The 27,168-nt window shown below is 43.3% G+C and overlaps 4 protein-coding genes across 8 annotated transcripts in view; 1 reads left to right on the top strand and 3 right to left on the bottom strand.

Annotated features, from left to right (window-relative positions):
• Positions 1–4,273, bottom strand: part of arhgap21 (Rho GTPase activating protein 21) — a 76,099-nt gene extending 71,826 nt beyond the window's left edge. Inside the window, exons 1-2 of the mRNA XM_023950022.1 lie at positions 3,855–4,273; positions 3,125–3,372 (exon numbers count right to left, since the gene is read on the bottom strand). Coding sequence (XP_023805790.1) covers positions 3,125–3,202 — 78 coding nt within the window. The 5' untranslated portion in view covers positions 3,203–3,372; positions 3,855–4,273. The remainder of the gene's footprint in view (positions 1–3,124; positions 3,373–3,854) is intronic.
• Positions 4,274–7,150: 2,877 nt separating this feature from the next.
• Positions 7,151–16,804, bottom strand: prtfdc1 (phosphoribosyl transferase domain containing 1). Its single transcript, XM_023950017.1, has 10 exons — positions 16,643–16,804; positions 16,429–16,491; positions 16,108–16,214; positions 15,850–16,033; positions 13,384–13,449; positions 11,801–11,818; positions 11,419–11,501; positions 11,164–11,210; positions 8,942–9,018; positions 7,151–7,562 (listed from the first exon to the last, which is right to left on the bottom strand). The coding sequence occupies exons 2-10, from the start codon at positions 16,477–16,479 to the stop codon at positions 7,515–7,517; spliced, it is 681 nt and encodes a 226-aa protein (XP_023805785.1). The 5' UTR covers positions 16,480–16,491; positions 16,643–16,804; the 3' UTR covers positions 7,151–7,514.
• Positions 16,805–17,029: 225 nt separating this feature from the next.
• enkur (enkurin, TRPC channel interacting protein) lies at positions 17,030–21,602 on the bottom strand. The gene is made up of 6 exons (XM_011489098.3): positions 21,382–21,602; positions 21,064–21,253; positions 19,261–19,406; positions 18,965–19,191; positions 18,088–18,234; positions 17,030–17,921 (listed from the first exon to the last, which is right to left on the bottom strand). The coding sequence occupies exons 2-6, from the start codon at positions 21,141–21,143 to the stop codon at positions 17,748–17,750; spliced, it is 774 nt and encodes a 257-aa protein (XP_011487400.1). The 5' UTR covers positions 21,144–21,253; positions 21,382–21,602; the 3' UTR covers positions 17,030–17,747.
• Positions 21,603–21,653: 51 nt separating this feature from the next.
• On the top strand, positions 21,654–26,546 carry thnsl1 (threonine synthase like 1). 5 transcript variants are annotated; one of them, XM_020712478.2, is made up of 4 exons: positions 21,664–21,777; positions 22,253–23,622; positions 23,764–24,576; positions 25,134–26,546. In XM_020712478.2, exons 2-3 carry the CDS (start codon positions 22,261–22,263, stop codon positions 24,559–24,561), a joined length of 2,160 nt encoding a protein of 719 aa, XP_020568137.1. In that variant the 5' UTR covers positions 21,664–21,777; positions 22,253–22,260; the 3' UTR covers positions 24,562–24,576; positions 25,134–26,546. The 5 variants fall into 5 exon arrangements, with proteins under 5 accessions (XP_011487399.1, XP_011487397.1, XP_020568137.1 ...); XM_011489097.3 differs by having other exon boundaries at positions 21,654–21,754; positions 22,293–23,622; positions 23,764–26,546; XM_011489095.3 differs by having other exon boundaries at positions 21,657–21,754; positions 23,764–26,546.
• Positions 26,547–27,168: the final 622 nt, after the last annotated feature.

Below are 27,168 nucleotides of genomic sequence, written 5' to 3'. Positions count from 1 at the left end.
TGTGAAGGGCAGGACAAGATGAAGGACACTGGCTTTAGAATCAACTGAGCATCCAGCCTTTCTCCCACACTGATGACCATTCCAGCATCTTCAGGCCAAAGATGCAGTCAGAATGACAGTGGAGCCTTTGGCCGTTGGAATGATAGCTTGTCAGGTTCACTGAGCATTTCACCGTCTCTTCTCTCCGTTTTGTAACATCTCTCAAAGTCCCGCCACTCAGCGTCTGCCCTCTACATTAGGACCAGGGGCGTCCAGGCAGAAGAGGCGGTGACAAAAGCAATGTCAAAGATTAAATGACGCCTTTTGACAGGGGTTAAACTTTTGTCTACATTAATGGATTCTGTTCCTTCTCTTCTCACTTCCCTAAATCTATCAGAGAGGGACCACATGCTTTTTCTAGGTGACCTTGACTCAGATGCAGTTTCCCATTTTATTTTATTTTTTATCTTTCAGGAATCAACTGACAGGACTTCCCCTCTAAACGCTCTCTAGTTTGAGTTTATCTGTGGGCGTTACAAAGCCCCGCAGAGAGCATGCCCTTTAACGCCACAGGGTGAGTTGGTGTGAGGACAGGAGGCAGGTCACGTCCAGGGTCCTGTCATGTTTGCTGAATGTGAACTCAAGCACTGCACAAGACACATTTGCCTCTCAGATGTATGCAAATGGCTACAATGACAGATGAGCTGCCAAGGCTCTGAACGCTGATGAATGTGCGACCCCTTCCCTTTGGAGGATTTTATTTTTTCCCCAATATCTGACAGAGACATGCAAATCTTTAAAACAAAATCTGAGTCTAACTCATACTGATGATGAAGACAAGGACATCGGTGTCTTTAACCGAGACCAAAACCCCAAAACAAAGCTGCCTTGGTTTAGCTTGCCCAGAATAAAAAACCTCCCCAGCACATACTGAGCATTACTGCATTCCTAGACTCCTGGGATGAAGCCGCACTGACCGGTGCTCACATGTCCACCCCTTGAAAACACGGCACTTCCAGCACAGTGATTCCATTTTCCCTCAACACTCATATTTCCATGGTTAAATATAGTGTCAGTGAATACACCCTGGAATAGAGGACTGGTGAAAGATACGCATGTGGACAGGGGATAGAAAAAAAAAAGAGCTTGGGGGTGGTTATAGAGTTATGAGGGGCTATATTTAGCTCAGTGAATCAGTGAGAATGACCACCCATCGTCTCAGTATGGATGTGGTCAACATATATAAAAACTAGTTGCTACTTTAACAGCCCAATCCAATGAAAATGGTGTTTTAACATGTTTTTGTGGCATTTTCCTCATGATGGAGGACATAAATAAAGAAAAATAAGCTTAAAATTGCATTTTTGTTTTCCTCGTCTGAGCTGGTATCTGAATGGTTCCAATATTGCTCGCCATTTATTAGGTTGGGAATGTGAGGGGCTGTAAGATAGCAGGAGAGAGTGTAATCAAAGGGATGATGGGCAGTGCAGACAGGCTTACACCACGCTAACAGTCCCGCGCACAACTCAGAGGTGAATTCCTAATGTGCTCTACTGAAACTATGTCCTAGAAAACGACACTGTATTTTCTTGTGTGACTAATAATAATTAAAAGAACTTAGTTTTATTCTTAAATCCAGACTTACTTCCACTCATTCAGGCAGTAATAGAATGAATCAGCCTATCAGAAGGTCTGCATGGCCTCAGCTGCTCCCTGCCTGTGTGGCGCTGACGGCAGGTTGAGTAAAGAAATGGTGATGAATGGGGAAGACAATGTGTACACATGGGGTGTTTTTTCTTAATGATCAGAGCAGCTGTGCCTAAATTAACACGCCGTCGCTTTCATGCTTTGGCAGCAGCGGGTGGAGTGTGCAGGCTGCAGGGCTCGTTTTAGGGGAGAGAATCTCCCTCATTAGCGAGCCACAATGACGCAGAGGAGCTGGAGGAGGAGAGGGAGACGGGGGGGGGGGGGGGGGGCTTCATCCCGCCTGGGATAGCGGCTATGAACAGACCCTGAAGTACAGTCATCCATGAGCATCAAAGCTGAGAAATCCACAGCTGGATACCTGCCACGAGCCTACAACAAGGTTATACACCTGCGCTGACTCACAGGTGAGTCACATCTGGAGAAATGCCAATTTAAGACAAACTTTCTATTTGTTTCTGCTGGGAAAAACATGCAACTCCAGCAAAGGAGAGCTTAAGCTCTTAAAGTAAAAGGAGATTGTGCCGGGAAGTGGGTGATGGAAGAACGTGAGGATGTGGTTTCTTTAAGTGCTGCTGCGAGGAGCATTTATTAGATTGCTTCAATGGATACAAGGCCTTTCTAACCACTAGGACACCAGAGATGAACAGATGATTTCATAGCAAGTCTCTGCCACACCACTATCATAATCTTTTGTTTACTTTCTACTCCTCCTGCTCCATTTTCAACATTAGAAGAAAATCCATTCCAAAACACCGCCAGGATGCTGCGCTACCAAAGATTTATGTCATCCGTCCTCCGCCAGTTCTGACACCGTAAGAGGATTAGAGCTGCACACACGCACGCTCAGACCACTGCTGCCATTTTCTGATGATGGAATAATCCAAAACATGCCACCGCTGCAGTGCCGTTATGACAAGCATCAAGCCGGGCTGAGCGGTGGTGATGTAACCACCGAAGCTCCAGGAAAGCGACGAGTCAGACATTTTTCAGAGACGTGGCACGCAAAGCTACAAAGGACCCACTAACATCAGCAAGTATAGAACGCTCTTTGTGCGCCTAAACAGTTGTCGGCGAGGGACAGAGTGAACCCCATCACCCCGAACACTGGCAGATGTGCTGCAACACTTAGGTCACTCCGGTTCCCACACTGAGGCGCTTCGCAGGAAATCAAAGCTTCTCTGACACGGAGGTTTTGATGAAGACTTCAGGTGACAACTTACAGCGAGTCCTAACGAGAGTGCAGCTGCACAGAACTCGCATTGTTACAGAAATAGAAGTGCCATCAAAATCTGACTAAAGCGCGCTAAATGTCAGGACTGTTACCACAGGGAGGAAACTGTCAAAACACTGCAGACTTCATTTAACACATAGATAAATACATACAGAAGGAACCAGAGACAATGCCCCCACCCTGCAGCCCAAAACCCAGTTCTCCTACCTGGCAAGCAGGAGTCAGGACAGCATGCTGGTTCTCCTTATTGTCCCGGGTTGTGTTACTCCAACGCGCCGCCATCATTTAAATCCAAACCACAGATGGGGGCAAGAGTCCTTCAGGGCCCACATTGAAGTCAGGAGAATGAAGCTCCAAAGAGGAAGAGGGGAGAAAGTGGAGGGAGAAAAGGGGGGGGGGGGGGGGGAAGGATCCTAATCCACACCGTCCTCCTTCTTCATGTCAGCGGCTGAAACCTGCAGAAGATTACAGATTCATCCAGAATATTTCAGTTGAATAATATCCACTTTATCATAAAAATCAACAAAAGCATCATCTCAAGTTTAGCTGAATATTTCCATTTCTATGTAGATTTTGACTAAACCCTGAGGGAAGAGAGTCCGGGTCAGGTGTCAGCAGGTGCATCATGTCATGGTTGTTTTGGTACAAATGACTGATGTGACACCTTTGCAATCAAGTGTCGCAAAAAGGTCGTAAAACGCATTTTAATGTTTCATAAAGGCGGGAATTCGTCTTTAAGGGGGGAGAAAATCTGCTCAGCAACTATTACCACAGCGGTTAATGAGACAAATACAAATGTCACCTTTTTAAAGCCACACAAGTATATAAGTAAATACATCTACTAGTTTGGTTTAAAGGAAAATCAGAGCCGCTATGAACAGATTCAAGCTAACGAGCAGACGACAGGTTGTTGCTAGAATAACCGGACGGAACCTACCTGTTAATAAATGCAGGAAAGCCGCCCCGGAAGATCGATCCAAGCCGCTGTCCATGGTTCGACCCAGAGTGAGGGCTCCTCCGGATGTCCCCGCCGATTAATAAAAATAAAAAGATGGTTTTAAAAAGCTGTCAGAAGATTACGAAGCGGGATGTAATTCAGCCTCGCTTCGGACTCGGAGCCGCCTCCGAGGCTGCCCGCTGGCAACCTGTTAGGGAAAACACGCTGAAAAAAAGACGGTAGACGCCCATCATTTGACATTTTTCCGCCTTGGAGGCTCCACTGGAAAAATTAACCCATCCTTTTCATTCACATCCACCCAGCTTCACCCTTCAGTTTGATGAGAAATTCCCCAAAAGAGACAAAAAGTGCCGCGTAGTCCTGCGCGGTCCCGCGACAATATGAACACACAGATTTATGAACCTCCCTACTCCACTGGAGCTCCGCCCAACTGTTTTCCCCCTTGCTTGGATTTGTCCAATCAGGGAGGCGGTTTAAATTTGGAATTTAGGAAATGACCAATAGGAGACGTTGTTACATAAAAATTACAATAAAGAGTGGAAGCTGGTGCCTTCTGGCTGAAAACCTCCAAATATTTAGTATTTTCACCGGTCTCGTTGTAAAAAAATTATTCATTAAGTGACGATTAACATTCTGCTTGATAATAACAACTGACAGATTCATGGAAAATATTAATAATCAAAAGCATCTTTAAAAACATTATTTCCAAAAATGATAAAAGATCTATACATAAACGCACTTAAATGACCCTGTTGAGCAGGTTTAATGAATTGCATTGCAGAAACTTTACACCGTAGACATAAATTCCTATTGTTCTAAGTTATATTGTAGTTATTATCTCTACAGATAATAACTTTAGAGAAGGAAACTTCTTTAGAGAAGTTTCCTTCTCTAAAGAGGAAACTCTGTTTTATTGTAATAAATATCCGTCACTCCAGTTAAACGAAGACTTTAAAACTGGTTACGCAAATATATTTACACAGCTGACATACTGTTTTCAGATATTCTATGTTAATTTATGACTTTCAGACGACAGCTTAGTAGTCAAAACAAAAAATGCTGAGCACTTTGATTTCCTAAAGTTTTGCCGCTGAAGCCATTTCCTTCATCAACTGTTACAGTAGTATGCTCAACTTCATTATAGTGACATGCAGGACATGGCAACCGCATGGGACTCCATGGAGCGTGAAAAAGGAAAGCTGCACAGCTGATCTATGCAAAGACAAAGACTTATAGTGTTCGGTTTGCAGGCTATTCCAGTAGCACAAAAGGAGGTAGGACAATAGGGCTCTTCTGACCCATAGTATGCTGAGGTTTCCCTGGTTTCAGAGAGGAGCCATTGTCTGAGGAGCCGTTCAACCATCAGCCAGACAATGGAAAACCTAAACGGATAAAAGTTGGACTCTGCAGTATGTGGTGACAAACACCAGGGTCACATTTACGGGTAAGTTTAAAAGTTACAGTTAGAGTTATGGATTGCTGCAACCTCCTCCAGCAGCGTCTAGCATACGTTGTTTCAGTGAATGAGAAGAAAAGGTTTGCTTTTGTCAAACTTTGCAGTTTATTTAGAAAGAAAATGGTCATTCCCCCTTTTCCCTGCTGAGAGAAAGGGACTCAGATTAGGAAGAGATTAGGAGCTCTTTGGTTCCTGCAGGCTGGATTAAAACCCAAAGTTCAAAAACAGGACAGTCAGAACAGGTGAGTCTGACTCTGCAGCTCTGCTTCTTTACATGATCAAGAAAGGTTTGCAGCTTCTGTGACCTTTAACCACCTCACTCGCTCTGTTTTTTAAGCTGTTGCCTGAATTTAAGAGGATGAGGCTCCCTCCTTTACTCCGGGTTGTGTAACTGGATCTGGAACAGAGTATGATGACAGAACCAAAAACAATCCACCAATCCCTCGGGCCGGCCAGGTAGAAAATACTCAGGAGAAACGCTGCAGGGGATGTTCTTTCTATTTCTGCATTGATACGTCACAGGAGTGGTAATTAAATGCATCACAAAGTGTTAATGAAGGATTTGGTTGATTAAACACTCGGAGAACAAATGTTTAATCTCAGTTTAACTCTCTTCCACATCAATATTTGTGGCAAATGTGGAGAGATATCCACATTTTCTCACTTTTTAATGCTAAATGTATACATTTTTAATTTCACTGAGACACTAAAGAAAATATCCTTAAACTTCAGGCAAACAGAAAAAGAGATTCACAGATTAAATATGCTCAACGCTTTGTTCATCTTTTCGATCTGTGGCCACAAGCTTCAAATGTCAGACTCAGACATGTGTGGCTATTCAGCTGTACAATCCCTGTTTTGTTCCTTTTGTGCTGCTGGCGGTTTACCTGTAGTCCACTTTCTGCAGCCTCTGTTCCCCACGCGAAGCCTCACAAAGCCTCAGCATGAGAAAGCTGCCGGGCTTTTTGTCCCCTCCGGCCCTCACCGAGCCCGGCATTAAGGTGAAGGACAATGGCCCGTGAGTTCCCAGAGCAGTGCTGGGGGCATCAGAGCAGGGGTAAGTTAACAGCTAAGTGTCGATGTTTTATGATAAGGAAACATGGGACGGCAGCGGGAGGCACAATGCTGCTCTCTGTGCTTCATGCTGCACACACAGAAAAATGGACAGCTGGGTAATTTGTTCAGGGTTTTTGCAGCTTTCTTTTCTGCCCGTTTGAAGCTTTGGTTTTACATACTATGATAAAAAAATTAAAACTTAAAAAAGAAAAGTTTTTGTAAAACATGTCATGTTATTGGAACAGCAAGCTTTCAAAAATCCTTAACTGTTTTTTTTTTCAAGCAGAGCAGACTGACCAAATTTAGTTGAACAGGTAAGCCAGTTACACTGCCAATAATCTCATTTTGAGTCACCGAAAGGTTCAGAATTTCTTCGTTTTTGAAACCTATCTGGAAATAAAGCTTCAAAAATCGCTCCACAACTTTCGTTTGGGTGTTTTCTCTTGTTAATTTACAGTTATGAATGTTTTTCTTGTAAACCTACAACTTTAAAGTCGTAAATTAAATGTCTTTTTTGTGAACTGGCCCTAAAGTTCCACCGTATGAGAAGAATAAGTATCGTCTTTCTAATGGCAGCTTGTGAGCAGGAAGATATCAACAGTCCATAAAAAATCTTAAACTTTAAAAAACTATCAAGATGAATGCAAAAACCAAATGCCTCATTTCAGCCAAAAGTATCTCAGAAACCTATTAATTAAAACAAAATAACAGAAAATATTTCCTACTAATGCACTCGATTACATTCACTTCAAAGAAGAGGGGCTACAGCCACATCTTTTAACTTCTTCTGGAAGATTTAATACACAGAAAATAACATTTATGTCGGTGAACATTTCTTCTGTTCAGTATCTTTGCAGCCAAATGTTTTGGTCCTCGTTTTCTGTCGTTTCTGGATAAAGTCAGAGGTGGATTCTGCGTTTGCTGTGGGTCTTTCTGCCTCAGTGAGTCGATGTGGGCATCATCTGGTCGTGAGGTTGCCAGCAGAGTCCAGAAGCTTCCTCCATCTGTCACCAGCGTCCTCTCCTGGACGAGGACAGCCTGTTTTTTCTCACATTTTTTTGATCCTGGCGTCTCTCACCGAGGGAGGAGGGATGCCACAAATATATTAAAACTTAAAGCGGCACATCTCAAATCTTGTACTTCAGCTTTCCAGTTTTACTGATGACACAGATGTGCTGAAATGAAAAAGAAAAGAGAAATAAAAGTTGAACAGAGAGCCTCCCTGCAGCGTGCTAGTGTCTGCTGGAAGCTTCCTCTGCACCCTCAGCACACATTCATTCATCTGACGCCACAGAAGTCTTCATCTCTAATTGAGGAATGATGAGAGAAGCATGAACCGATCCTAACCTTCACATTCCACAGTCCATCAGGCTCGTACAGTAAACAACCCCCCCTGAAGCTGCACTGTACACTGAGGTGTGGGAGGGGAGCAAGTTTCACAAGAACCAGAGGAGAAAACAGCTCGTCTCTAGATGTTAAGTTGGTGTTTGTTAATTCCAGACTGACCTGATGTGAACATCATGACTATGAAAACAAGAAAAAAAAAGGAGCATTTCCAGCTAAACACTTACCAGAGCCCATAAAACTGTAAAGTCTGTCCCCTCCAACGTTTACATTTAGCCCAACAGCTGTGGGAACTTAAACCTCCCCATTTTCCTCTAACCAGGTCAAAGACACAAATGAATAGAAAACTATCCTCAGGTTGAAAACAGAAACATAAATGCCAACTTTATTTAAAATGAAGAAACTGACTTTTTGAAAATAATACGCAACAGAAATAGTTGTGCATTTAATGCCTCGATTTAAGGTATGGATAACAGGAATTAAGTGTAAAACAGTGTGATAATACATGACAGAAGAAGCTCTAAAGGAAAAGAATTCAGTTAATAAAAATAAAAAAACATTAAAATGTTCAATGTGTCTGTTAAAATCTGGTTAAAACTTCAAATCCCATCAGAAATGGCTTCACATCATTTATTTCTGAGTACGACGCTCCAGCCGGCGACGTTTAGATGCATTTAAGGTAATTAAGGCACAGAAATCTAAACATTTTCCAACTTTAATGCTACACCTGATCATTTAATGAGCTAACTGATTCCTTTGGAGCTTCAGGTTTTGATTTTCTCACGGTCTGACCTCAGGATGACCTCTGGAAGGCTGTCGACGGTCTTTCTAAACTTCAATTAGATGCGACAGATATGTGCTTAATACTTTTGACTTTTTTTATTTTTTTAATGTGTGAAAATGTTCAAGAAGGTTGACCTGCAATGAACTTTCAAACTTCCATTGTGATTATTTTCAAAATAAAAGTAAACATGGGTTTGAATGATCAGACCAATATTTGAACAGACTTCTGACAGATGCTCAAAGAAACCAACCAACCACAGAGAGAAAAGATCTGAGCTGTTTGCTTCATTTCAAGTCTTCTAAGGCTTGGAGGGCACCTGCCAGGTGAGTTTGGGTTTCAGGAAGTGGGGAGCATCTCTTTGATTCACCGCGTTCCCTCTCCCCGCCCGTGTCTTTCACGTCTTTCTCTGAAGCGTTTCATACTTACATTCAGGTCACGGAAGTATTCATTGTAGTCCAGGGCATAACCCACGACGAATCGGTTGGGAATTTCAAATCCGATGTCTGTCAAAGCAAACACAGAAAACCACGAGATCCTCAGTCGCTCATACAGTGGAAACAGACTCATCGATGCCACCCAACGTGCATATGCAGGGATGTATTCCTCATTTCTGAAGCAAAATCCTGATTTCTGACACCAATGCTTTCATTTTAATTATTTATTTATTTTAATATTTTAAACATTTGTGCCATAAAAACAGAAAAACAAAAAAGTAGGAAAAGTTTTGGGTATCCCTAAATGTAGTTATAAACCTATAGTTTCACCCATTCAACCCTTTTAAATCTGAAAATGTAATCATAAATATTTTAGTTTGTGTCATTCCCTCTTTCTTTTTTCGGTTGAACATTTCCTGAGATGCACAGCTTCCTCTGGAACGTTCCACAGCAGTGGATTCTAAAGCTTCGCCTCTTTTAAATGGTCAGATGATGCTTTTTTTTCATTTGTCGGCATTGATAAAAATGTTTTTGAAAAGAAACCGCAGGTATATGTTCAGAGGAAAACAGGATTAAACAAATCCTTGCACGTGTCAGTATCTATCCGTGGCAGCGCACCAATAAGTCACGGAAAATGTCTTTACAATTACAGCTTAGTCCTTTAACCCTTGTGTTATCCTATGGGGTCCAGATGACCCCACCCTTACATTGACGTGTTCTCCCTACCATGACAAAGGTGGAAAGATTTCATGTAATCCATGGACACCAGTGAAGATCACAAATCATTGAAGAAAAAAGGTTCAGAGCACTGTCTAGTGGGTCTAGATCAGTGTTTTTCAACCAGTGTGCCGCCGCGGCACACTGGTGTGCCGTGGGAGATGGTCAAGTGTGCCGTGGGAAATTGCCCTCATTAACTGCACTAAGATTTCCCATCTCCAGGATTTCAGCTCTTTGTTCATCCAAACAGGCCCTGATAAAACACTGAGTAATTAGGAATATAAAAGATCTTAAAATTACTTTTTCTTTGTGTTTATTTAATTCTATTAAAGACATTTTGATAATTATGACGGTACTGCGATTTACCTGCAGTCCCCGCCCCTTTAACTGTCTCCGCCAATCATTCTTGAAGGCTTAATCACATCATCAGTCTGACCAATCAGAAGAGCTTAAAGTTTTCACTTCCTTGTTCTTAATTCTGCTGATAAAGTCGCTCAGTTCTAACAAAAATACCAGCTAAAGTTCGTCTTTAGCGGTGTAGCTTTCCACCGAATCCGGTATCAGACCGTGGAACAAGTGAACAAAACAATGAAGCTCAGAGACGGGAGTCTTTCTGCCCTTTTTCTGCCGTTTTCACACTACATCTCCCATGAAACCACAACAAACAGTCTCTAAATTTTCTAATTTAACTTTTATTTCATCTCATAGAAAAAACAGCCGCAACTTCCTGCTTTTTCTGCCACAATTATCACAAAAATCCAAGTGAGATTGCGGCCGGGGGGGGGGGGGGGGGGGGGGGGCTGTCGATCAATACAGACCATGAATTTCTGCTTTTTTTTTTTTGGATGCTGGTGTGCCGCGGGATTTTTGTCAGGGTTAAAGTGTGCCGTGGCTCAATAAAGGTTGAAAAACACTGGTCTAGATGACCCCACTCCCAATGTTAAGGTGCCTTGGATAACACAAGGGTTAAATCCACGCTGATGAAAATCCTGTCCTTATTGGTTTTTTAACATGTTCTTGTGGCATTTTTCTGACGATGGAGGACATATATGAAAAAGATTAAGCTCAAAGATGCATTTCTGAGTTCTTATTGGATCAAATCCTTCAGGCGAGCTTATTTGTGACGTAGCAAATACGCTGGGCGGGTCAAAAGCTCCCTGCTCCGAAGCTCTCAGCAACGGGGAGGGTAAATGTGGGCGGGGTTGCTCCACATTAATGGTCCCGACCATAACTCAGAGGTGAATTTCTAATAAAGTCCTGTTGCTCTGCAGAAACTGTGTCCATGAAAACGACACAGGTTTTTGGATTTAAGCTAAAAACGGCTTAGTCAGAACTGAAAGACCACTTTGAACGCTCTAAAAATAGATCAAAAGATGGTCAAGTGGAACTTTAAATGTGCAACCATAACAGTTTCTTCTGTCAGATTCAAACATTCAAAGTGTAGTAATTTGTGTTCAAGTGTGTTTTGGTTGTGGACGGGTGTTAGGACGTACTCACAGTCTGTCAGGCTTTCAGCCGTGTTCGGGACCCTTTTTACCAGCAGCCTGAACATTTGAGACAGGAGATGTTAGGGACGAAACCGTTTCAGCACATCAACATCTCTGAATGAAAGGAGATGGACCGCAGCAGAAGCTGTAAACATTCATGGTCTGAGCGGTTGCTAAGCAACAGACAGCAGAGCAGCTTCGGACAGAAGTTGTTTCCTTCGACTCGTCACCCGCTCTGCATGTGCCCTCCAAAGACCCGGCTCACCCCGCAACCTTGACCATCTTGGGTTGAAAGGTCTCCACGTGCTTCAGGAGAGCCTTCATGGTCTTTCCTGTGTCGACTATGGCCTGAAGGAAGGGAAGAGCGGCGGAAAAGGGAGTGATGAGGAAGGAGGGACATTTGAGCGATTAAAAAGATTGACAGATAAGAGGAGCTTTTTTTTTTCCAGTTACAGGACAAATGTCATTTCTACCGTCTCCTCTACAGGTTTTGTTTCACCTCTGGTGTCTCTGGTGCACAAACAGGAATCATATCCGGTTTGGATAAAGTTTCTGATTCAAAAGGTTGACTGTGTTTCAGGATTTAATTACACTAAAACTAAAACTATTTGAATAATTGTCAAAAAAATAAGTGCTTCATCACTCACCTCCACAATGAGCACGCTCTGGGCACATGAAAACAAAAACACACACATGTGAAACATCATGTTAGTGCCAAGCAGTTATTACAGCTGGTAACCATAGCAACAGAGCTGGCAGCATCCTGGATGCCTCCAGGAACACAGACGGCTCTTTTTTTTCTCCGCCTCACTAATGAGCATCTGTTTGCAGAAGTCACCGGGGTGTTTGGGTGCTGCCCGCTCTCCGGGGCTTCAGATGCATTCCTGCTCCTCTGGCTGTGTGGGCTGCTTTGTCAGAGTCTCTATGGCTCTGGAAGAGCGACCGGAGAGAACGCCCGGTTTCCGGCCAACGTTCTCAGTCCACCTGAACGCGGTTACGTAACCGTCAGAGAGACAAAGACTCCAAAGTCAAGACGGCAGGAAAGCTGCAAACACAGAGCCGACCTGTGCGGCTGCAAACACACAACTCAAAGTCACAAACTGATGTCCAGACAACACAGAGTCTCGTTCTGCTCTCACGAAAACGAAACACGGAACAGTGACAAGATTTTCTCAAAAATTCAGCAACACAAGAGCGAGAGGAAATTTAAAATCTTTAGTGGAGCCGGTTTGGTTCATATTTCAGACAAGTAGTGCATTTTGTGGGACAAGCACCAAATTTTCTATGGATGTACCTCGGGATCCCCTCATTTGGAAAAGTTTCTTTGCCATAAGAAAATCGATTATTACAAAATAAATATTTCATTTCTATTTGCCCCAATCTCAACAATCTGGGCAATTAATGTACCATCGTCCTTTAGCACCGATGGAAAATGTGCTCATCGATTTTCGGTGTGGATTTCTGGATGAAGGTTTAAAACAAACCAAAAGTTTACATGCATTAAAAAAAACCCTACAGGATGTCACTGATGGAACTGTTCAAGGCCTGAAATGATCAGTGAAAACAAAAATGTCCCTCCTTCATAGGTGCTATGCAGAATGTCATGTGACTGTTTTGAACAGAACTGTAAATAAAAATACACAGATCATCAGGTGTTGTTAGGGATCATACTCTTCAACCCATTCAAGCACAGTCTTGTTCATCTGTCTGTTTTAAACTCTTGTGTTTGTTTTCATTTGTGTTTGAAATAAAGAAAATGGGATTGAATTAAAAATGAACAGATTGTCTTTTTTTTAGTGTAATATTTGATCCCCTCTGAAAACGTGGAGCAGTTTTACAGAATTGGATGCGTTTTTAGCTGTCCCGTCTTCTGCTGGACTCTGAGGAACATTGCTCCATCTGCGGGGGGGGGGGGGGGGGGGGGGGGAATCCTCACGATGCCGCTGACTCCTCACTCTTTCCTGCTGCAGCTTAACAGGGTTTAACAGCCAGTAAATCTGTCCGAAAGGTCTGAGTAATGACAGCTCTGGTTTGGGGGAAGAAGTCAAATCAACTCTTGAGACACAGAAGGAGGATTGGTGCCCTGATAATCTGATAATGCTTAACGTTTGCAAAAGTGCATGTTGGAGGTTTTTCAGATCCCTGAGGACCCCCCCCCCCCCCTTCAGGTTAAGGTTGTGTTTTTTTAGGTTTTATTCCTAAAGGTGATGTAAAACTTTGGTGCACAAACCTTTTCTCGCAGAAAAGACAAATCGCTGCTTCCCACGATGTGCAGGTCCTCCGTTGATTGGTCGTTCTAGACGTTAGAAAACAAGAACAACGGTGACCATCACGCATAACTTTGGGCTTGCACAAAAGATAAAACATCCTCAGAGGGAACATGTGGGATTCCTGAATCAGACACGTCCATCAGATAAGAGCAGCGGGTCACATGACAGTCATCCAACAAATATTTCTACATTAGAGTCAAACACACATTCCTGTGGGGGAAAAAAGGGAAGAAATCCGTCGGTGTGACGTTTTTCTGTTTTCAAAAGTCATGCAGGATTCTGATTTAAACCTGAGTGTCTCACACATTTCACCTTTAGGTGGCAGCTCATAAAATAACCCCAACGCCCGACAGCGAAGACTGTGAGGAACTATGCTTTAGTGAATAAATCAGGCCGTTTTATGTGAGCCGTGAGCCAAAACACACAGACATGACGGTGACACCGCCTGCTGCTGCATCGTATCAGAGGCTCATCAAATCCAGGTGTTTTTCTTTCTTTTTCTTGGCCTCAGCACAAACACCAATCAGGTGTTTCCAGAGCCTCATATGTAATCGTCCTTGAACTGACTTTAATCTGACTCCTCAATGGCTCTAAACATGTGCAACACTGACACCTGCTGGTCAGGGCTGGCATAGAGAAAAAAAAAGGTGAATTTTGTTCTTCTGAATCTCATTTTAAATAAATTACCCGTATTTTCCGGACTATAAGTCGCCCTTATCTTTCATAGTTTGGCAAGGGGTGCGACTTATACTCCGCAGCAACTTATATTAGAACTAAATTGAAATAAATCCATTGTTAACCCTCCTGTTATGTTCATTTGTGAGGAACAGAGATGATGTTCCTGGGTCAATTTGATGTATGAGGTATGTTAAGTGTTAAGAGTATGTTAAGTGACTCAGAGAATCAGCAAACTTTTTTTTACAATAAGATCTTGAAGGCTAACAACACAATATTCTATTTTCCAATGATTTCATAGATTCAGAAATGCAATAAAAATGACAACTGTTTCTACAAATACAGGATGAAAACAGAGTATTAGTTGGCCAATGATGCTTCATGAAAGGAATAAATAAATAAGTATGAGGAAGAATTACTGTGAAATTATGAGATAAACAGTCTGCTATGATTGTGTCATATGAGGTTGTGGAACTTATTAGTTCTTGGTTTTGTCAAATAAATTTCGCGTCAAAATGCGACTTATAGTCCAGTGTGACTTCTCTGTGTTTTTTTCTACTTTATAATGCATTTTTGGGCTGGTGCGACTTATACTCCGGAGCGACTTATAGTCCGTAAAATACGGTAATTGTTATTTTATGATGAATATTTTCCTTTTTTTTTTTTTTTCAACACTTGGCAGCAGAATGCATCAGAATTTAAATTTTACACAAAAGGATTTTTAAAAAATAATTTTGTGAGTAAACCAGTGAAAGTCTTGCAGTTCTCCCATGATGCTTTAGTGTTTCATGGATCTGCAGCTGTAGACCTCTAGTAGGTTTTTCTGCAGCCTCTGGTCTGCAGCCTTCAACACTTAAAGAGACATTCATGTCGATTTCTCACCCAAAGTCTGACTTCACCCTTTAGAAAAAGAAGACACTGATGTATGTTATTGTCACTGTTGTTGTAAGTAAAAATGTACTATTGTTTCTCTTTCTGGCATAAATAAATCATTATGAAAAAATAGCTTTTTGTGAAAAATGAAATTGTTTCTGAGTTTTCACATGACTTCCTTTCAAAATAAAAGTCAGCCGGTGTCACATAGGATCATCTCAGTCAGAAATGCATCAATCTAACCAAACAAAAAAGTTAAATCAGAGCTAACTAAGTGACCCTTACTGGGTCATTATGAGCTATGAGGCGATCTTAAAAATCCTTAAATATGTTCAATTACAGGAAAACCGTCTTTATAATTTGGTGTGCATATAGTTTGAAATGCTCCAGTTTAAAAACCTGAACTTAAACCCGGTTTTGAAATGAATACTCAACTAAAGTAATCTAAAACTAGTTACTTTGCTCTAAAAGAGTACAGATAAACGTAGAGTAATATTTAAATTGTTACATGTGTAGTAACTTGTGTATTACTACAACAAAATACAAAAATAGTTATTCCTAAAAAAATGAGACCATAAGGAGGTAACGGATGAAAAAAAGGCCAAAATCAAACGTTTGTCTGCTTGTGGTCACGTTCAGCTTCTTACTTAATTTCAACCAAAAGGACCAGAGTTCCTGTGAGTATTTTTGTGTTGCCAATTAGGATCAAGTCCTGTCTGTTCAGTTGTATCCAGATTACTTAAGAGGATCTAAATGACCAACTGATGTTCTCTGGAATTTCACTTGGAGCTTCTCCGTTGAGTGTTGAGCCATTCGAGGCCTTCAGCGTGACCTCAGAGGTCGCTCGTGTTTAGCTGCTAAACCTTTGAATCGCCCACCAGGTAGCTCTTCAAACGGATGAACTCCACTCGCGTCTCCAGGTAGCGGTTGGAGTTGCGGCCCAGAGTCTTTATGAACTCCACCAGGTCCACGCAGAACTTGTAGCCTCCCTTCAGGACGCAGAGCACCACCATTTGGTCCTCCTCAAAGTCCTCCATGACGTAGTGGGCCAGACGCTCTATCCTGCAGGAGAAATCCCACGGCTGAGACCCAGCAGCGAAGCGTTTAGGACCTCAGGCTCCTCCTGCTGCCTTTACCTGTTCTTAATGATGCCGTGTGGGATGTAAACGTTCTCGATGTCCTCGTGGTAATGTTCTGGGTAGGTGAACAGATCCAGACTGTATCCGGGCCAATCGTCTTTAATCTGAGCCCAAATTAAAAAAAAACAACACACCAAGCACCACTTTGATAAATGGAATCTTTTGAACATTTGAAAACTTTTGTATTGCATTTTAAGTTGTTCAGCAAACATTTGTTTCCAAATTCATTTACCGGCTCAGACTGCCTTTGAAACATATTTTATTTACAGATTAGAGTTGATCATTTATGGACATCTGTTTTGAAATGGGTCAACGTACCACAATGCCTCTCTTCAGCCCTGCTGTGTCCACATTTTCAGCTGCTGACATGATCAGTTTTTGCTGCAATAAACAAGTCAACCCATAAAATACTGACTTTTTTCAATGTAAAGTCACAGATCAAGACAGACGAAAAGCATTGACCATTATTGTTCATGCTAAGTTAGTTAGAAGAAGAAAAAAGATGAGGTACCACACCGACGGTTACTCTTACCGTTTAGTTTCTTTGTTTTCTGCAGCGGAGCAGAAGAATCCGGAGAGGTCCTGCTGGGTGATCACGCCTGGGTCATTAGGGAAAAGGAAAGAGTTGTTTGGAGGCTCCGATGGATAATCAGCCTCATGTGACGCTGCTGGTCTGCGGCTGCGTCATGAGGCGCGGCAGAAGGAAACAAACACTTTCTTTTTGGGGAGTCCGTGTTTCAGTCAGAAGAGGAGCATTTGAAGATGCCTCCATGGATAATTCCTCATAAGAGACCCACTGTGTGATGCAGGATAGAAGAGTTATGCATGGAGCTTTGGCAACCCCCCCCTCTCCCTTTTGGCAGCCAAATGAAACTGCACGGCAGAAAAAAGGCCTTTATTCTGAAAAAGGAGTCTGGTAATGAGTGAAACGTGAGTTTATTTGTTTTTAGAATCAAACAGTTAAACGTCCGTTGGATGGAGACAGGTGACACAAGTGTTGCCATGACAACAGAAGATGCAACACGTTTGGTTCAGAGGAAGCTCTTTGAGTTTCTGAGTGGATCGGTTCAACTTTAGGGATTTTGTTCTAAAGGTTTTGCAGGAAACTGTACATAAAGTCAAAGATTTCTGAGCTCGCTCACAGGTGATCGTGTGATCACGTTTTTTAATTATTCATCATCCCGTGGCCTCTGCTGTTCACATTTCACACTTCAGGGTGGAGCTTCATGATGAGGATGAAGAGCAGTATCCTCTGTTCCAGGATGCTTTCAACTCCTCCACCAAGCGCAGAACAATCCTCCTCCTGAACGCTTTAACTGTTGGTAGTTGAGATGAGCGATGAGCAAATTTCCTTTGCTGTTGTTTGTGTCCTGAAATGTTTCGGAACTGTTTTACATCTTTGAATCTTTGAGTTGTGGAAATGTTGCATTTTAAGTTTCAAATTGGACTGGAACTATTTGGTAAATATAAAGAATCAGATGTTCTGATCTGTTCTAAATATGATTTTTTATTCCTTTTTTGGGAAATTACTGAACAAAAAAACACAAAATCATTCAGGTATCTTTAGGAATCACAAAAAAACCTGCAGGAAAAAAAGAATCATGAGTTTCCGGAGGAGGCGGTTGAAGACATGCAGACTAATTCTTGGTGATGTAGATGATGGGGAACTTCTCCAAGAGGCAAATGTCCTTGTCCAGCTGATTCATGGCATCTTCCAGACTTTTCTTGAAGGCTTTCTTCGACATGGTCTCGATGATGAGAGGGAGGCGCTGGTACTCCTCGTGCAGAGCGTCCCACTTCTTCTTCAGATGCTGCAGAAGGGAAACATGGAGGGAATCCACAACATGCCACCAGACAAACACGGAGAATGAAAGCAGTAGAATTCAGGAATGGCAGACGGATTTGTTCAGCCTTTCCTCTGAAAGTGAGGAGTTTCTGAACGACTCCTCCACCGGCATCACACGTCATCAGACCTACCTGCAGGGCGGCTTGCCGCTCTTCCTCCGTCAGTTGCTGCATGGCCTCCTGCTCCTCCTGCTCCTTCTCCACTCTGGCGTGCTCCTCCTGAGACCTCCACTGCGCCTCACTGCGCCGCTGCAGGTACGCAGGCACTTCCCCATAATCCTGCAGAGCCACACCTTTAGGGCGGGGCAAATGTGGAATCCGGCCCAAGCTTTGGCTTCTGGGCAAAGATTCTGAGCGTGTGAGGGTTTGACAGCCCCTCTTCACTGACGCATTGTGCAGAAGTGGAAGAATCCCAGTGAGTTCATCACAAAAATGATAATGGAGTGACTTAACAGGAGGTTTTTTTTTTAAGTTAAAGACATTAAAATTCAAAGATGTTAGACTTTAAAGCAGAAGTGAAAGCATAAAAGCAACAGATTTCAACAGAACAACAGTTTCTCTGATGGTTGACTTTTAGGAGTTTTCATGGAAGTGACAAACGTTAAAAAGGTCAATTATTTTTTTTAAATAATGATTTAAAAAAAAACTTTATAAAAAGATAAATAAGATTAAGCCTCTGCACCTTTTAGACTCTTTCCAAGTAATTAAGAACCAAGAATTCATGTTTTCTTTCCATTAACAGCAGAACAGAATAGAATAGAATAGAATAGAAAAGACTTTATTTGAACCCACAAAGAGGAAATTACCTCTTTAGGTATTTGGAAACAATCGACAACACTAAAAAACACACTCAAAATAATAATTAAAACATTACTAACAGTTTTTATGATGATTATTCTTATTGTTTGTTTTTGGTGTTTTTTAAAAATTCCAAATGACCTAAAAGTCAGAACCAGCCTAGAATTTAGGAACTAGAAGGGTAAACTGTCAGGAGTGTGTAGAAAAGAACCTTTTTCGTGACGTATTTGGGGACGAGCCCAGATGTTTCCAGAAGCTGTTTGTGTCCTTTGTGTGAATCCACAGACACAGGCGTGGGCTTCAACGGCGCCGTCACAGCCGGCTTGATGAAGCCGCCCTTGGTCTGACCCATCGGGGGCCGGTCGGTCCTCGCAGGGACGGGCGGCCTCCTCTGAGTCAAAGCACAGGCTCGACTGACGCCTTTGGAACCGTGTGACTCTGAAAGATGGCAGAACTTAGGACCACAGATCCGCAGCATGGAGGCTGGGTTGGAAGGCAGGAACTCACGCTCTGGCAGCTGGAGCTCCTTGCAGTGCTTCTTCAGGTACTTATCTGGAGAGGGAAGCTCCACCTTGGCAGGTCCCATCGTCCTCATGACGTCCTTGATCAGCTTGTTCTCAGAAACCACAGCCGGGTGAAAACTGGACACATACCTGCAGAAAAGCAGGAAAAAACATCAATGGAGGTTTAGTAAAGTTGTTTGTTTTGCCTTATTTTTCATGAAAAAAATAAAAATCAGAGACAACATTGAGCTGAAGTTGAAATACTTTTGGAGAAACCAAGTGAGAACAAAGCTAAGTGAGATCTTTCATTCATGTTACAAATGCAAAGCAGTTCGTTTTAGTGAGAAGACATGGTATCAAACTGTTTTTTTTGTGTTTGTTCTTCAATAACTGAACTTCTGCTGTTAGTAGAATATAAATAAAGGTTCGTTTCAAAGATCCCGTTGTAAATTATTGATTTGAAGGATTTCTCTACATTTTAGCCAAATGGTTTTTTCTCTCTTTCTCCGTCAGAAGAACATTTATTTTCCAACTTTATTAAAAAAGGACAAATCAGATCAAAGTTTTGTTTTTGTTCTTTTTTTTTTACTTTCTTAAATAAGAGTTCATTTTAAAAACAATTAAAAAAATGTAGGAATCAGATTTAATATTCAGGGTATTTTATGCCTTTAAATGTTTAAACGATGTTAAAACCCAGAAACACCTTTATCATGATTATCATTTGGTTAATCTTGTTTAACAGAATATAAATGATTTTAACAAAAAAGTGGATTCCTCCATTCATGTGTAGCAACATTCAGTTTGGGTTTATGAACAAATGACATTCTAAGTAAACAATTAAATCATTTTAAAAATGGTTTTCTTCTCAAATGTTGTTCTTTTAGAATCTGAGCCCCAAATGTGTGTTTTTTTTAAACAAACGTCCCACTCCGATCTACTTCTGATGATTTAAGCGTGAATCTGTGTTCTAATTATTCTTTTGGGACAAAATCTAAAAACCTGTGTCGTTTTCTAGGACTTCGTTTCTGCAGAACGGCAGGAGTTGATCAGAGATTCACCGTTGGCGCGGCGTGAGCCTGCCCTACCTTCCTGTCATCCATTTGTCTACACTCTCTCCCTCTAGCTTACAGCCCCTCACAACCCCAACCTAACATTAGCGGTGCAGCCGTACACTTTAGAGCCGGTTGCCAGACAAAGACGGATCTATTTGTCCCCATCAGAAAGGAGCGGTGCAGGAAGCTTGTGGCCCCGCCCACTTCCTGCGTCACAAACAGAATGTTTTTCCACTTGCTTTTTCCCCTGTCTGCTCCTAATTTCCCTGCTCCGGCTTCCCAATTTAAATAAAAAAAAGCTCAAAAATTCAAATGGACGCTTAGTGTCCTCCATCATCAGAAAAATGCCAAAAAAACATTTCATATACACCATTTTTATTGAAGCGGGTTCATAAAAAAATTATAAAAATAGGAAAGTAATATAGAAAGAGAATATCTGTCTGCCTTTTTCTGTCCTTTTTCCATTGTGTTTATTACTTAATTGCATGACTTTGGGTAATATTTTGTTGTTGTTCGTAATCATTTGGATTCCGATGTTTGAGTTTTATTTTGTATTTTTGGAAGGTTATAGTTGTAATAGTGATTTTGAGTGACTCAATGTTCTGTAACTTTGAATATGTAAAAACAAAACAACACCCAGAACTTTTGTCCAGACTTAAACATTTTAAATGCTGTTCATACATGAAATAACTGACATTAATGGAGTCATTAGAGCAGAGCGTGTTTTTCCTGCAGGTCACAGGTGAAGGACTCACCTGGGTGGTTTCTGAATTTGCTGTTCCTCCTTGGGAATAAGAGCATAAACATTTTCTGGTGGATCCATGCTCCCAAACATGCCGAACAACCTCAGACAGCACCGGTCAAATGGGAATTCTAGCGGAAAACAAGGAATGTGTTCTTGTTGCTAGGCGACCGCTGCCATGATAGCTTCAGGGACGACTGCGCCTAAAAATGAGCGAGTGTTTTTGATCATTAATAAGAGTTAAATGTACGCTAATTATACGATAAAAATAAATATAAATAAAGATTAAAATAATAATATATCCTAATTCAAATAAAGTTTTAAATTTTACCCTTTTTAATCATTACTTTCAAATTTCCGAGGTTTTGATTTGTACATGAAGCCAAAAGAGATTTACCGGAAGTAGCAGGTTTTTTTTTATCATTAGTATTTTCTGTTTCAAATAAAAACTCTAAAAAGATTTAATTAAAAAAACAAACATTTCAGGAATGATTTGTTTGTTTTTCTGCGACAAACTGGTTAAATTATTCGCTTCTACTTGCGTTTGCGTTTAAAGTCCTTACCGGGCTTCCGTACTTGCTTGTGCACTTCCCGTAAGGCGGGGGGGGGGGGGGGGGGTAGTTTCTATTACCATAAACACACTACATGATATCAACTAAACCAACTAATTACTTAACTCAAAGGAGAAGAACGTGACCTCTGACGTAAGCATCGTCTGTGGAGATAAGTATGTAGTTTGTCCGCCACATATTTACTCCACAATCTTCGTCCTTGAAGTAGTTTTATTGATTTTTCAGGCTCCTCCCGCGTGCAGAACGCGTGATCTTCACAGTAACCTCACATTTTATCACCTTTAAGATAAATGCGTTTATTAATAGTCGTGAACTCTGTGCAATCCATTTCTAGATTCGTTTTACATCTGCAGCATGTGACACAGTCTGCATGCATTGAATACATTTAAAGTTCAATTAAACAGATAAAAATTTAAATTTGTTTTGATGAATTTCGTTAAAAAACATAGAATATGAAAAGAAAATTAAAAATCACAATATTTTGATCATAAAATATGATAAAAGTATTAATTTTTTGCTCTTTTTTGCGTTTTATTACAGATATTTTGATGTTTTCCACTTTAAATTTGCTTTCAGATCTGCCTAAAAGCTCATTAGGGATGCTTGTGATGTTAAAACCTTCCCCTTTAGGTTCCTGAATGGCCTCGGCCTGTCGTCTTTCTCCTGTCAGACGCCGCTTGCTTCCACGTTTGGCCCCAAAGTCATGGCTTTCCACCAAAGCCTCCGTCCTGGGAGACAGGAACATCCTGCTCATGGGCCCCCCCGGAGCGGGGAAGACCACAGTTGGGAGGATCGTGGCTCACAAACTGGGACTGCCGGCTGTCGACGTGGATGATGACGTCTTGGAGGTGGCGTGGAAGAGGCCGGTGGCTGCCGTGCTGGCGTCGCTCGGCGGGCGGCGGTTCCTGGAGGCGGAGGGCGGAGCCTTGTGCCAGTTCTCAGCCTCCGGCTGTGTGGTTTCCCTGACGGGGTCCAACCCTCTCCACGCCGAGGCCATGCGGCACGTCCGACAGAGCGGGCTGGTCGTCTACCTGGACGTGGACGTTGAGGACATCCTGCAGAGACTTGGCAGGATGAAGGTGAACAGGATCGTTGGCCAGGAAGCCGGAGTTCCCATGAGAGACATCCTGCTCTACAGGAAGCAGTTTTATGAGAAATGGCTGGACGTTCGGGTGCTGTGTGGAAGGGGAGACACGGAGGAGGAGGTGGCGGAGAAGGTGGTCAGGGCTGTGCAGAGATACCAGAGCCGAGATGAGGAAACGTACGTGTCAACCAGGCGCAGCGGCGAGGAACGCTCTAAGGACAAGGCGTACTTCAGTGACGTGGCGGTGGAGGGTCTGGCCGCGGACGGAGGTCTGTACGTTCCCAGGAACGGCTTTCCCCAGGTGGATGCAGGTGAATGGAAGAGGCTGGTTTCCATGTCTTATCCGGAGCGGGCGCTGCTCCTGCTGGAGAAGTGCATCCACCCTCTGGATGTGAGCGCCGCAGATTTAAGGAGCATGGTGTTCAAGGCGTATGGCTCCAACTTCTCCAGCGAGCAGGTGGCACCGGTGAAGCATCTCATGGAGCATCAGTTTGTTCTGGAGCTCTTTCACGGCCCGACCGGCTCCTTCAAGGACCTGGCCCTGCAGCTGATGCCGCAGCTCTTCGCGCACTGCCTCCCGCTCATGTGCAACTACCTGGTTGTGGTCGCCACGTCCGGAGACACGGGCAGCGCCGTGCTCAGCGGCTTCAGCAGGCTGAGCGGCGTGGACGCTCAGCGCACGGGCGTGCTGGTGTTTTTCCCAGAGGAGGGGGTGAGTGAGATCCAGAAGCTGCAGATGTTGGGCTTCGGGGAGGGAAACGGCAGGGCCGTCGGCGTTCTGTCAGACTTTGATTTCTGTCAGAAGAGCATCAAGAGGATGTTTGGGGAGTCGGGGCTCGTCGGGCATCTCGCTGTGGAGTATGGAACCGTCCTCAGTACCGCCAACTCCATCAACTGGGCGCGGCTGCTGCCTCAGGTGGGTGTGGTCTTCAGCTGTGACCGTTTCTGTTATTCGATGTCATTTTACCTAACATTGAACTTTTAACGGGCTCAATATTACTCAATATTTTATTGATTTAAGTTGACAGATTTTGACCAAAACTGCCTCCTCCTGCAGGTGGTCTATCACTCCTCCTGTTACCTGGATCTGTGCCGAGACGGCGTGATCCGGTTTGGCGAGCCCGTCGACGTCTGCATCCCTACTGGAAACTTCGGCAACGCCATGTCAGCCGTTTACGCCAAGCAGATGGGCGTCCCGATCAGGAAGGTCATCTGCGCCTCCAACCACAACCGCGTCATCACGGATTTGATCAACACAGGCGAGTACGACCTGCGGCGGCGCCGCCTGCTGCCCTCCCACTCCCCGGCCATCGACATCCTCAAGTCGTCCAACGTGGAGCGGTTCATCTTCCACGCGTCGGATGGGGACGGCGGCCTGGTGGAGGACCTCTTCACCCGCTTGGACACGCAGAAGCACTTCCGGGTCGCCGCCCCTCTGCTCGGCAGGATGCGGCAGGAGGTGCAGGCCGGCTGCTGCTCAGAGGACGAGTGTCTGTCCGCCGTCCGCCGCGTCCACGCTCGCACGGGCTACCTCATGGACACCCACACCGGCGTGGCCAAGGCGGTGGCCGACCGGCTGCAGGACGGCTCGTGCCCCGTGGTGCTGTGCTCCACCGCCCACTACGGCAAGTTCGCCCCCGCCGTCTTCAAAGCCTTAGGAATCCAGAACCCCCCCGAGGATCCCGTGGAACAGCTGAGGCAGCTGGAAAGGACCGCCCCCAGGCCGGGGGGGCACCGGGACATGCTGAGAGGCCTGCGGGGGGGCAGCGGGGCGCACTCCGTCTGCCAGGCAGACTACAGAGAGTTGGAGGAAAAGGTGGAGAGCTTCATCTGTGAGACCTTCCTGAAGGTCTGAGAGCTTCTGTAGCTGCTTCTAAGTAATAATAATAACCATTCATCTGATTTAAAAGCGCCTTTTTAAGGAACACAAGGACAAAACAAAGCATAATAATTAGAAATGGACAGAAATTTAAAAGTGCAGTGAAGGGAGAAGGCAGAATTCAACAAAAATAGATTTATGAAAATATTTTAAACAGTGCAATTGTTGTCATGTTATTTTTTAGGCTGCGTTTCAAGATTCATTTCAGGAGAGATGCACAGCTGAGACCAGATGTTGTTCCTCACCAGTGTGACAACTCAAAGAAAGAAAGCAATAAAATAGAATTAAAGCACAATAAAATAGCAGTCAATGAGAATAAAATAGAGACCACCATTCAGTATTAAAATGCACCTTTACTGTGAAAATTAGGGAAAAAAGGGAAACTTTCACGCGACCATGCCAAAGAAAAGTCTGTAGGCGAGCAAGAAGGCGCGTTTGAGGTTTCCGCCTTCAAACTCCTGCCTTGAAGCGTTGCCACGCACGTTTCTATGAGCGTCTTTGAGCTCTACGTACAAAACGTGTGGCCACTGAACGCGCTGAAAGTAAAACCGAGTGGAACTGTGGCGTTCCACCCGTTTGAGCCTTTGTCACGAAGGAGAAATGAATCGGTTTGTGTTCGGATGGAATTCTATGACATACGTCTTTCTGATATCGGAACAGAGCTGTGAAAGAAAAAAGCCTGGAGCGAAGATTCACCAGATTTGCGCCGACATTTCGCACCAACCCTCCTCCAGCTGTAGGTGGCGAACATGCGCTTGTACACGGTAAAAAAAGGCATGGAGGAAGAAGCCCCTCCCTGCTTGTCCAGTGTGAACATTCAAAGGGGCGGAGCCGTTCCTTTGAGACTTCCTCACATGCTGAGGTCATCAGTTTTGGTGACACTGGGATTGAGCAGCTTCTGTTTTGTCTACACGTCCTTTGCGACAGCGGCCGTCCAGCCGGGCTTGATAAGGTCGATAGCCAATATTGGTAAAGCGGCGAGCGCTGTTGGAGCCCCAGAATCCACGGATTGGTGAGGTTTTTTGCCGCCGTTTGGACTTTTTCTCTCTCCTGAGCTCCCTGTGAACATTACAGCTGCCCGGCGTGAACTGAGCTTCAAGCTGTGATTTAATTATAAGTCTTAAAAATCTGTGTCGCCTTCTAGGACATAGTTTCACCTCCAAGTTATGAGAGCAACCCCACCTCCTCTTCCCCTCCCCGTTGCTAAGAGCTCGGACCAGGGAGCTTGATGCCTATTCAGCTTTTTCTTATGTCTGCTCCTGATTTACAACAATTTATATAAAGAAATACTCAGACATGCAATTTTAAGATGACAATTTCTTTATATCATCAGAAAAATGCTACAAAACACCAATATCACTGAAGAAATCTTTAATTTCAGGATTTTTATTTGTTTGAAGCCTTCTTTTTGGCTTTGTTTATATAAATGGATGCAATAGAAATGTCCACATAAAGTTTATATTCTCATATTTCTCCACCGTGTTCTTTCAATCATTAAATCCACTCAGACAAATGTTGACTCGCCGTCCTGTTTTATCGTTGTGCCGTAAAAATAGATGCCGCTAAAGTAATAAGTGACTCTCTTATCTGGTCCTGATAAGGTTTTTTTATCGTTAGATCAAAGACTATAATGTTTGAAATGACTGAAACATTAAGTAGTGGTGCATTAAGAATTCTGAAACACAGAATAAATCACAATTTCCCATCGTTTTCTTTTACATCCTAATGTTTCTCCTTTAAATATGTTTGTGTTGAATGAGCTGTAGGTTTTTACAAATGGCCTCAACCACTCCATGCTGTTAAAGGTGAGCCTTTATGCTCACAATGTGACTGTCATCACAATGAAGAGCTTTAACTTCACAGTTTTCAATCCCAAAGTTGCTCACATCCAACATGACTGTTGTGTTCTTTTGTTGATCAGACTTTAAATAAAGCTCCTGCAGCTGCAGTCTTAAACTTTATTGATATACTGCAGGCTGTTCTTTCCCAAACGGCATTCCTGGAAAACACTTGATGAATCACGCCGCGGTTTGACGCATGAAAGCTGGGATGTGGAGCGGCGACGTCGGAGGAGGATGGTCGCAGACCTCCCACAGAAGGTCACCCCACCGGAGAGTTATGTAACCCGGCCCTCCGAGGAACAGCAGACGTTTTAGTTCCTCGAAAACTGCTCCTCGGCCTCCGACAGACGTTTACTGGAATTCTAAATGTCAAACGATGCTGGCCAGGATATTCTAGAATGAATGGAGGGATTTTATGCCCTGGAACATGTCATGTGACCGGAGGACTCTAAATCTCAGGTGTTGTTCCTGAAATCCACCAAACAATAAACACATAAACAACTTCCATGCTGGTGTTTTAACAGTGAAATCCTGCATCTTATATTAAATTAGAAAACAAATCCAAACCTAAAAGAATGTTTGTAACCATTTCACAATGTAAGATATTTAAAACTCAAAGTTTACTACAAGAAGACGTGTTTCCTGCCTGAATGTGGCTCCACACTTTGGAGCGTGCATAATACATATGAGGAAGAGGAGGAGGAGGAGGAGAGCCAGCTGTTGCTCCGGGTGGCCCACGGCT

The sequence above is a fragment of the Oryzias latipes genome, chromosome 20 (assembly GCF_002234675.1).
Source record: "Oryzias latipes chromosome 20, ASM223467v1".
NCBI classification, from domain to species: Eukaryota; Metazoa; Chordata; class Actinopteri; order Beloniformes; family Adrianichthyidae; genus Oryzias; species Oryzias latipes.
Note: the sequence above shows the minus strand (reverse complement) of the source record. Positions and strands in the feature narration are given on the sequence as shown.

What these genes read in the sequence shown, in the direction of transcription:
- prtfdc1 (XM_023950017.1), bottom strand. Translation starts at nt 16,479, where the DNA reads ATGTCAGCAGCTGAAAATGTGGACACAGCAGGGCTGAAGAGAGGCATT. An exon ending in CACGGCATCATTAAGAACAG is followed by an intron (nt 16,034 to 16,107) that starts GTAAAGGCAGCA and finishes TTTCTCCTGCAG; the next exon opens with GATAGAGCGTCTGGCCCACT. An exon ending in TCCGTTTGAAGAGCTACCTG is followed by an intron (nt 13,450 to 15,849) that starts GTGGGCGATTCA and finishes TCTAACGTCTAG; the next exon opens with AACGACCAATCAACGGAGGA.
- enkur (XM_011489098.3), bottom strand. Translation starts at nt 21,143, where the DNA reads ATGTTTGGGAGCATGGATCCACCAGAAAATGTTTATGCTCTTATTCCC. An exon ending in CAAATTCAGAAACCACCCAG is followed by an intron (nt 19,407 to 21,063) that starts GTGAGTCCTTCA and finishes GCTTTTCTGCAG; the next exon opens with GTATGTGTCCAGTTTTCACC. An exon ending in CCAAATACGTCACGAAAAAG is followed by an intron (nt 18,235 to 18,964) that starts GTTCTTTTCTAC and finishes GTGGCTCTGCAG; the next exon opens with GATTATGGGGAAGTGCCTGC.
- thnsl1 (XM_011489095.3), top strand. Translation starts at nt 22,261, where the DNA reads ATGGCCTCGGCCTGTCGTCTTTCTCCTGTCAGACGCCGCTTGCTTCCA. An exon ending in GGGCGCGGCTGCTGCCTCAG is followed by an intron (nt 23,623 to 23,763) that starts GTGGGTGTGGTC and finishes CTCCTCCTGCAG; the next exon opens with GTGGTCTATCACTCCTCCTG.